At 34.6% G+C, this 10,979-nt stretch overlaps 1 protein-coding gene across 3 annotated transcripts in view; it reads right to left on the bottom strand.

The window, feature by feature from the left end:
• SMC5 (structural maintenance of chromosomes 5) overlaps window positions 2,540-10,979 on the bottom strand; it is a 93,100-nt gene continuing 84,660 nt past the window's right edge. For 2 of the 3 annotated variants that reach the window (XM_021064741.1, XM_021064752.1), the window contains 7 exons: window positions 9,691-9,735; window positions 9,157-9,252; window positions 8,562-8,666; window positions 8,217-8,336; window positions 6,497-6,676; window positions 6,321-6,416; window positions 2,540-4,917 (listed from right to left, as the gene is read on the bottom strand). In XM_021064741.1, coding sequence (XP_020920400.1) covers window positions 4,774-4,917; window positions 6,321-6,416; window positions 6,497-6,676; window positions 8,217-8,336; window positions 8,562-8,666; window positions 9,157-9,252; window positions 9,691-9,735 — 786 coding nt within the window. In that variant the 3' untranslated portion in view covers window positions 2,540-4,773. The remainder of the gene's footprint in view (window positions 4,918-6,320; window positions 6,417-6,496; window positions 6,677-8,216; window positions 8,337-8,561; window positions 8,667-9,156; window positions 9,253-9,690; window positions 9,736-10,979) is intronic. The other variant, XM_021064744.1, reaches the window with a different exon arrangement.

The raw sequence follows: 10,979 nt of genomic DNA, 5'->3' as shown, positions 1-10,979 counted from the left end.
ATCCAGTCACTTGTGATGCAGCATGATGGAAGATAATGTGAGAAAAAGAATGTATGGGTCAATTTGCTGTACAGTAGAAATTGACAGAACACTGAAAACTACAATGGAAAAAATTAAAATCATAAAAAAATAAAGTCCATGATGGTAACAAGGTATATTAAAATTAATATATTTGTACTGTCCAAGTATCACTTAGTATATAGATGTCTACAACTTTTAAACATTTGTCATTATCAATAAAATATATTAAAAATCTCTACACTAATTTTAGAATACTCAGACTTTGATGTATAAAATACAGAGTACACTATACTTTTCAAGATTTAAAATATGAGATTTCAATAAAGCTGGAGAAAAAAAAAATGACAAGAGAAGGAAATTACAAAGGGCCAATCATGATGCTAGGTGCCCTACTATGCCCCTGATGTCATTTGCATCTTTTTTTCCCCCTCTTTAAAATTTTATTGGAGTGTGGTTGATTTACAATGTTGTATTGGTTTTAGGTATACAGAAAATGAATCAATTATACACGTATCCATTCTTTTTTCCAAGATAGGTTTTAACAGACTATTAAGTAGAGTTCCCTGTGCTATACAGTAGGTCTTGTTAATTACCTACTTTATACACAGTAGTGTGTGTATGTTATTCCCATCCTCCTAATTTATCCCTCCCCACCAAGGTTCCTCTATGGTAACTGTAAGTTTGATTTCAAAATCTTTGCTTCTGCTTTGTGAATAAGTTGTTTTGTGTGATTTATTAGATTCCTCATGTAAGTGATGTCATGTATTTGTCTGTCTTCACTTAGTATGATAATCTCTAGATCCATCCATTATGCTGCAAATGGCATTTTTTTTTTTTAATGGCTGAGCAATAATATTCCATTGTATATATGTACCACATCTTTATCCATTCCTGTTGGTGGACATTTGCTTCCATGTCTTGGCTATTGTACATAGTGCTGCAATGAACACTGCAGTGCATATATCTTTTCGAATTATGGTTTTCTCTGGATAGATGCCCAGGAGTGCTGGATCATGTAATAGTTCTATATCTAGTTTACGGAATCTCTTTCTGTTAGTATCATACTGTTTTGATTACTGTAGCTTTGTACTATAGTCTAAAGCCAGGGAGCCTGATTCCTCCAGCTCCATTTTTCTTTCTGAAGATTGCTCTGGCTTCTCAGAGTTTTTTGTGTTTCCATACAAACTACAGTTTTGTTATTGTTGTTCTAGTTCTGTGAAGGATGCCATTGGAAATTTGATAGGGATTGTATTGAATCTATAGATTGCTTTGGGCAGTATAGTCATTTTGGCAATATTGACTCTTCCAATCCAAGAGTATGGTATATCCTTCCATCTATTTGTGTCATCTGTGATTTCTTTCATCAGCATCTTTTAGTTTTCAGAGTACTCTTTCATCTCTTTAAGTAGGTTTATTCCCAGGTATTTTATTCTTTTTGATGTGATGGTTAATGAGATTGTTTCCTTAATTCCTCTCTGTGATCTTTCATTGTTAGTGTATAGGAATGAGAGATTTTGCGTTAATTTTTTCCTGCAACTTTACTGAATTCACTGACTACAGATGTCTACATCTTTTGAACTGACATTATCAATAAAATAGAATAAAAATCTCTACAAAACTTTAGAATTCTCAGAACTTGATGTATAAAATATGTAGTACATTATATTTTTCAAGATTTAAAATATGAGATTTCAATAAAGTTGGAGAAAAAAATATGATGAGAAGGAAATTACAAAAGATCAACTATAATGCCTGGTGCTCTACTATGACCCTGATCTCTTCAGCTTTTCAAAGAATGTGTGAATTACTTATTTTCCTCAATGGTGAAATGAGGTTAATACTTAATTTACAGAGAATAAGTAATTTGTCTGCAAGTAAAATCTACCTTAAAAAATAGGCTTTAAAAAGTTACTTCAGATAGTGGTTTAAGACAAAATGGGCTATTGGGAATTTTTTTTTCCAGCAAAGATAGGGTTTCAATCTAAAAATATTTCATACTTGCCTGTAACTAGTTTTCTTAGATGGTTTAAACCTTTTTTTTTTTCATGTATTTATTGTTTCATTTAGACTGTAATTTACTTGCAGGCAGGCAAAGGACTAAATGTCCTATCCTTCTGGAAATGGACTGCCAAATTCTGTTCTATAAATGGTAGGCATTCGATAGACTTTTCAGCAAATCTGAAAACCAAAATGACTATTATAAAGGTTCAATGTATATAAAAACAGTTCTTATTTAAAATAACAGTTTCCACTGTGGCTCAGTGGTAATGAACCCGACTAATATCCATGAGGACTCGGTATGATCTCTGGCCCTGCTCACAAGGTTAAGGATCCAGTGTGGCCATGAGCTGTGGCTTAGGTTGTGGGTATGACTTGGATCCATGGTTGCTGTGGCTGTGGTGTAGGCTGGCAGCCTCAGCTCCAATTTGATCCCTAGCCTGGGAATTTCCATATGCCACTGGTGTGGCCCTAAAAGGACAAAAAAAACCCAAAAAAACAAAAAACAAAAACACCAAAAGAATAGGAAAATATGTATTTATTACCAACAAAGCATTTCCCACAAAGAGTTTTTTTCAATTACACATCAGCGGTCACACAATAGCAGGACAAAAATTACATTTTTTTTTTTTTACATACTTAAGATTCATATTCTGAAGGAAAAAGCACATATTCAAAAGACAATTAGAAAGCAGCAAGAATGCTAAAATCTTATTAGAGATTCTCTTCTTAGCCAAATTGACGAAGATTTCATTATTAAAAATATGTGCTTGTCACCTTAGGATTTTAAATATTTTATTCATCAAATCGAACTGTTACTTGGAGTTTTTACAATTTGCATGTAATTAAAAAAAACTTTTGCAGAAACTACGTGAAGTTTCAAGTGGCTGAGACTAATGTGCTAGATTAGACTAATGTGCTAGATTATTCTTTTATTAATATGTTACAATGATACATAATTTATCCTTCACAGCTCAACATTCAATGTAAAACCAAGTATTTGTCCATTAGAGAGATACAAATGCTTTTAAAAAAGTGTGGAATAATTATTGGCATATGTAAACTGAAATGTAATTAACCATTTTATTTTCAAACACACCTAATCTTCAAAGTTCTTTTTCACATTGATATTCATTTTGAAGAAATAAGATGACTGGAACTAACTTAGACAATAAACTACACCAAGCACATATTAGTAAAGATACTTTGGAGCAAAACAAAATATTAAACAACAAAAACATCTGGTAACAGCATCCATTTACTAATATGTTACTAGTTTTTTCAATGTTTACATGAGTTTTTCACACCAGTAAAAATGTTATTTTAAAATATTTTCATAGTACATGTCTTAGACTTAGTTTAAGAGGGGATTCTTTTCTTTCAAAAATTTTATGAAGGAAAAAATAGCTTTTTAAACAGAAAATGTCCAAGCAAGAGGACATAAACTTATGGTTCATTATTTTTTGAACTAACAAGAATATAAATTTAAGTGGCTATTTTAGAACATACAAAACCCAAACTGAATGCAATTCTTAAATTTAGTCAAGCTACTAATTCAAAAAAAAATTTATGTCACTACTGGCACAGATCCAATCCACTGTTCAAAGGTTATGTCCTTGGTCTAGTCCATTATTTTACAAGATTAAAAGAATAGAATTTGTTTTGGCACTGTTAATTAGTGTAACTCAGAGATAAATGATTTTTTCATCTAATTGTTTCATGCTGAAAGAGTAATAGACTAGATACTCTAAGATAATGGGGTAGGATCAACACTGTAAGTTTAGAAGGACCTATAAACTTAGGTTCTAAAAACATTAGGGTTTTAAACAAATCAATGCTTTCCCTTACTCTTTACATAACACTGAGAAATTTCAAATATAAATCGTTAGAAACCAGTATATGAAATCTTAAGAAAAATCTTACTAAAAAATAATTATAAAAATGCTTTAGAAATTTAAGATGTAAAATACAATTGACTTTAAATTAAAAAAAAAAAAAAAACAAAACCCCATCCACATTTTTATAGGGTAATTCTTTAAAAAACCCTTGTCACTTGATTTTATTCTCTATCAATCTTCTGGTTGCATTTTGCATCATCTAGTGGCCACCTTGTGGCAGTTTCAAAGAAGTCCTGCTACCATTTTTGAACTCCAGTACTATTTCTTCCTTTGAGCTCCCAATACAGTTATAGTATCAAGTTTCATAAAACTTTTTTTAAAGTCCCATAAAATTCCATTTCCTAGTGGAGATAAGGTAATCTTTTTAATAGGAAGAAATGAATAGATTTGTCATAAATAATTACTATACATTAGACTAGCTAGACATTTCCATATCAAATTTTAAAAATTAAATATAACACTGGGAGAAAACTATGACTTAAGCTGTAGTCACCATTAGAATCTAAAAGTAGTTAAAGTTACTTTGAATTAAAAGCTCAGGGTTACCATGTCAAACTTCTTGTAACTGATAACCCTTTCCAATTTGATAAGAGTAGCAAAGAGTTTGAAAAGTGGGGACCCCATGACTTAAGGTCAGAGTGCTAAGGACTCAAGAAGACTTAATTTTTACTACCAGATGCTATTTCACAGAAAGAAGTTATTTTGGTCTCCATTCATCAACCCATTTGTATCTAAAAGTGGGTTTCCAAAAATAACTGATGTTTTAGCCTTAATGAATCTCCTAACTTCTATTCAGTTGACCCGTCCTTATAAACAGGATTTAAAAGAAAAATCCTAAAGTTCTTGCCCTTTACTTTTATTGAGAAGGCTGAGTGAATGTAATACGGCGCCGCCGCCTCTGGAAAGCCTTTAAATTCCATCTGTTTGGTTCCAGCATATGAGGACCATTGTAGACAAACAATATAGTCATCTTATCAGAGTAAGGAAGATTTTGCAGGAGCTGTAAATGTTTAAACAAACTGTCACATAATGCTACACATTAAGAAGCACAAACTTTGTAACCCTACATGTGTACAAATATTTTATTTGTACAATTAATGAAACTCTTAATGAAGCTCTCAACTCAATATACACCTGCCAGACTGTGATCCTTACCTGCACTAGCATACCGGAAACTGCGCCTAAGGAAACATCAATGTATCTGGGAGCCCTCTCTATTCACAGGCCAAATGATATCATAAAACTTTCTAGGTTGACTCTGGAAAAGTGTGTCCTCCAGAATTTTCCTAGGATACTTTCACTCTTTTATCCATAAACACTTCTCAAGTAACTTCTATTGTCAGGTACTGTGGCAGATTGGTAGCCTGAAAAGTGTGTGACAGGACAGTTCAGTTTATAGGCCAGCATGTTTGGTAAACGGTTTTAGTGATTTGGCTATTCTAGAGTATCTGCTGGAACAAGAAGATAGATTATATGAGTCATTAAAAATTTGAATTTAAGGAGTTCCCATTGTAGCTCAGCGGTTAACGAGTCTGACTAGCATCCATGAGAACGAAGGTTCAATCCCTGTGCTCACTCAGTGGATTAAGGATCTGGCTTGCCATGAGCTGTGGTGTAGGTTGCAGATGCGGCTTGGATCCTGCGTGGTTCTGGCTGTGGCGTAGGCCAGCAGCCCAGCTCCGATTTGACCCCTAGCCTGGGAACTTCCATACGCTGCGAGTGTGGCCTTAAAAAGCCAAAAAAAAAATTGAATTTAAGATAGGATCTCCAGTGAAATTTTTCATAAAGAGTTAAAAAAGAAAAAAAATCTGACTACATTAATAAATACATCTTTGAATACTGTACATCAGTTTTATAACTGAGCCATAGTCCAAGATGTCACAAAAGAAAATTTTGCACTGCACTGGCTCTAGCTTATGGAAAATTTTACATACTGATAATGCTATTTTTTTCAAAGTTAATATGTGAATAGAAGATGTTGGGGTACTTAGATTTCTTCTGGGCCACCACTTTATTTAGTGGTGAATAAAGGGCAAAGTAAACCAAGACAGGCCTTTTTGGGGAAATGAGGAGGACCAGCATTCCAGGGTTTGTATTCTGTCATCTTGTAGTGCTAAAAGAAGAATTTCTCTAAAGGAGGATTAAATGCCAAAAGCAGAGAGGAAATCTTGGTTCTAGAACGTAATGCTATGCCTCCTATGTTTTTTCCTCTGATAATAAGGTTTCTGATTAAGTATGTCACTGGAACTTGTCCCCTTTAATAAAATAAATATTAGTGTAATCCTTTTGGTCCCTTTTCTGGGAGTGTTCCTGCTTATATTTACCTATTGGGCCAAATCTGCTGTATGATTTAGCCTCAGAGGACCTCTGCTTGCGTGAATTTTTAGGTTACTTATTACCTACCTTTGGTGTAATAAAGAAGTACTGAGATGTGTTTTCTTTACAAGCAGTATTTACAACCAATTCAAACACTCTCCGTTCATTGATAGGGTCCATTCCCTAAATAATGACAATAACAATGATTAGATTTAAATCTATTACGAGATATAGTGAAACCCAAGTCAAAGAATAAGCTATACCTGATTGATTTCATCAACTACTCTGAATGGACATCTATTAAGCTCCTGAAGTGCCATCAAATATAACATGGTAGAAACACTTCTTTCACCTCCACTTTGATGATGAGGAGTTAACTCTTGCAGTTGAGTATTTGTGCGAAATTTGACTCTAATTCGAATTCCATATTTATCATAGTCTTCCTAAAAAACATTAAAAAAGTTTATGAAAGGTGAATTTTCTCTGATAACTTCTGTTATTGAAGACAGAACGAATAAATCAATTTTAAAAATCAAGAACTTGGGAGTTCCCATAGTGGCGCAGCAGAAACAAATCCGACTAGGAACCATGAGGTTGCAGGTTTGATCCCTGGCCTCGCTCAGTGGGTTAAGGATCCAGCGTTGCCCATGAGCTGTGGTGTAGGTTGCAGATGTGGCTCGGATCTGGCATTGCTGTGGTGTAGGCCAGCCGCTATAGCTCCGATTCAACCCCTAGCCTGTGAACCTCCATATGCTGTGGGTATGGTCCTAAAAAACCAAAAAACAAACCAAAAGAAAGGCAAGAACTTAATGATATTAGTTTTACCTAAATAGATCCTTGGAGACCCCTAGAGCTTGAAGCCAGCAAGTGGTTCTAATATTTTATTGTTTCACTTTACAAAAGTGGGTTGATTAAAAAGTACAAGTTTATAGAATGGTTCTGAGAATTCATTAAGATAAAACTTGGAAGTGCCTAGAACAGTGTCTTGCACACAGAACACATAAAAAGTATATTATAAATTGTATTTGTTACTTTAATATATCCCTTACTTTTAACAAGCCCAAAGACTATATAGATGACAATTCTCATGACAGGTCTAATATAATATTAAACCTTAAAAGCGAAATGACATTTGCTAACCTTCTATCTTACATTAAGCAGATGAAGGAGTCATGGGCAAAGTTCTTAAGGGGAAATAAAGGCACTACTCACTTTCTATTTATGTATGTAATACATATGCCATAAAATAGTTGAGCTATGAAGGAAAGGGATTTTTTTTATTACCTTCATTTCTCTCTTAAAAAATGCTTTATTAGGGGAAAATTTCAACACATACAAAATTAGAACCCTAAGAGAAGCTCAATTATCGACCATCAACTAGTCTCAACTATGATTAATAAGTAATCAATCTTGTTTCATGTATAATTCCACCCATCTCTCTCTTTCCCTATTATTCTGAAATACATCTTAGTTCATATCTTTATACATTTATTTCTTAATGGAAATCTTATTTTACCCAAAATTACAATGCATGAACATATATATAGCTTAAGAAATTAGTGCCAAACTTATGTTAGCTTTTATTCTTGTGAACTGTTAAAATTCTTGATCAAAAGAAAAAAAAAATGCCACCGATATTATACTTATTTCAGTTATGTTTGCCAATTTGTTTATGACTCTTCAGATGTGAGGAGGGATAGATTAAAAAAACAATGCATTTGTTCATTACAGCTGAATAACCATTACTTAGACTGGATACAAAAAGTTAGTAAGATTTTAGTCACTAATCCCAAATGTCACCAAAAAGGGGGGGAGGGGAGTGAGCCCAATGTAATCCCATATATGGTCTTTTCCTTCCTTTGAACAATTTTTTGGTAAGTAAAATTTTCCCAGATAAAACTCTAGAGTAAATTAAAAATTTACATGTACTTTTAGCATATAGTTAGAATTACTTGCCAAGAAACACTTTAAATGCAATTTTACCTCGTTTTCTGTATGGAGATCCACTTCACCAGCACACTGCATGGAACTAAAAAAATGGCTGAATTTTTCATTAATTTTTTCTACCAGCTCTTTTAAAGGATTAAGCCACCTTTCTTTTACCTACATGTAAAGGCAGTATAAAAACACAATTTAAAAGAAATGTTATTACATCGATATAATCTTTACATAGGACAAATTTAATATCATTATCAATCTGGTCACAAGAATATACATTGCATTTTTTTTTCTTAAAAGTTTATTATTTTATTTTGCATCATTCTACATTCCCATATGATGGAATGGTAAGCACATGACAAAAAGAAAAGATAAAGGCTGAATAATTACCTGTGAAATGTTTTCCCTATATTTATCCAGTTCAACTTTCTTTATCTTTAATTCCTCAGTTAATTGCTCTATTTCTTCTTCTCTTTTTGTGTACTCCTGAACAACCTGGCAGGAAAAAAATAATTCTTTAAAATAAATCTACAAGAGAATAAAATCATATGAAATTTTGCATCAATTAAAACATTACGTGAAAATGCCAACTGTGTTGAATTGTTTGTATGTAGTTAATTCATGTTCTTATACTAAAAATGCCATTTTTAATCCTTTAAAAAGAATAGACACTGCAGTATTTCAGGTTAGCCCAAGTATTCTTTTTATAAAGAAAAAGCACAGAACACTGTGTTCCTTAGGAAGAATCTATTTAAAATTCTAATAGATTCAGAATCTGGCATTTAAAAGCACATTGTTCCTGCTGTCTAGCTTATTATTACCAAGAGCTCTAGTACAGAGTGGGAGGGAAGTACTGGAGGGAACTGTGTGTGTGTGTGTGTGTGTGTGTGTGTGTGTGCGCGCGCGCGCGCGCATGCAGGCACAGGTGTTTAGGGGAGGGTGGTGGTGGTGGTGACTGCAATAGGAAGTAGGGAAAGAAGCATACTGTAGGATTCAGTCCTGTGAAGCAAGAAGCTCTTGATCTTTCTTCAGTTAATAAAGCATCAATTTCATCCAATGTATTTGGAAGATCTTGGAACGCCTAAAGAAGAAAAAAATTGTCCCCATTATAGATAATATAGTGAAAACAGTTCAATTTAAATAGTTAAAAGAAAAATATTCTGAGGGAGCATCTACTGTGTTCAACAGCATGCTAGCACACAAGGACTCAAATGAATTATAAATACAGCTTTTTGCTTTCAAAAAGCTTATACTTCAAAAGAAAACAAAACACATACACGTAGTAACACTGGATAATACCTTAAGGCAATGTATGGATGTTGAGTATTAAAATAGGCAGCACATATCATACAGATTATGGAATTTAGAGAAAGGAAGAACCAGTTCATGCTACAGGAGCTACAAGAGAGTAAGAGAGTTCAGAGGCCTAGAATTCATCTCTGGGTCTCAAGGCAAATGGCAGGGGAAAGCAAGGCAGAGGGGAGACAGGAGCTTGGAAAAAAGAATGAGCACTGCATACCATGGGGGGTGAGGAGTTGTGTCCATTTGGAATGGTGGGTACTTGCTGAATTGGTAGAATGGGTCCAGAATATGTGGGGCATTGAAAGAGAGCAAGAAGTTAGAACTTTATACTGTACTTATGAAGAACTATAAAAGCATCCTAAGAATGCAAATACTCTTGACAGTAGAATTTCACCACAATACTATGCATCTTTTGAGACCATGTCACAGAGACACATTAGAACAGATACTTTCCTGTGAGGGGAGGCAAGCAAAAAAAGGAAAATGTGCAAAAGTTTAAGTAATAAAATGACTCCTGAAACTTTAAAAAAAGATCCTAAAGGAGTTCCCATTGCAGCTCACTGGTTAACGAATCTGTCTAGGAACCATGAGGTTGCGGGTTCAATCCCTGGCCTCGCTCAGTGGGTTAAGGATCTGGTGTTGCTGTGAGCTCTGGTGTAGGTCGCAGATGTGGCTCGGATCCCACGTTGCTGTGGCGTAGGCTGGCAGCAACAGCTCCAATTAGACCCCTAGCCTGGGAATCTCCATGTGCTGCGGGTGCGGCCCTAGAAAAGACAAAAAAGACAAAAACAACAACAAAAAGATCCTAAACACTACATCTAATATCTTATATTTTCTTCCCCCCCTATCCTTTTAGAAAGGAGTTCAACTTCCATAGGACTTCAGATGACTGATAAGTAAATATACTGCTGAATCTGACTGGGCTACTGAGCTTTGAACTTATATGCCAAATATTTACTTGACTCCTCAATTTAAGACAGTCAAAGCGAAATCTTCAACTTAGCCACCTTCCCTACCACTTTAAGCAAACCTATCTGTCCTTCAATCTCTTCCATCTTAGTAAATGCCAAAATCTAGGGGTTCTCTCTCTCTCACCCTTCAACTCCTATCCATCAGCAAGTCCTGCTGGTTCCGTCATTAAAAGATACCTCAAATCTGTAAACTGCTCTGTCTCTAGTGTTTCCACCCTAATCCCCGCCATGACAAACTCTTGCCTGGCCCAAATAATAATCTTATATGTGGTCTTCTAGCTTCCATTGTTGCAGCCCTACTTTATTCTCCATGGAACAATTAGAGTGCTCTTTCACAAACTGAAGTCATGCTACTTCTATCACGTCTCTGTTTAATGTTCTCCAGTGGATTCCGTCTCAAAATAAAACCTAAAGTCCTTCTATGGTCTGTAGGACCCTACAGGATCAGACTTCTGCCCTCCCTTCTGCTTGGATTATAACCTTTAGCCCCACTGAGATTCTTTCTATCCTGAAACTGGCCAAAAAACCCTTCTGT

This window comes from Sus scrofa, chromosome 1 (genome assembly GCF_000003025.6).
Source record: "Sus scrofa isolate TJ Tabasco breed Duroc chromosome 1, Sscrofa11.1, whole genome shotgun sequence".
In the NCBI taxonomy this organism is placed as follows: domain Eukaryota; kingdom Metazoa; phylum Chordata; class Mammalia; order Artiodactyla; family Suidae; genus Sus; species Sus scrofa.
This window is presented reverse-complemented; position numbering and strand designations above follow the sequence as displayed.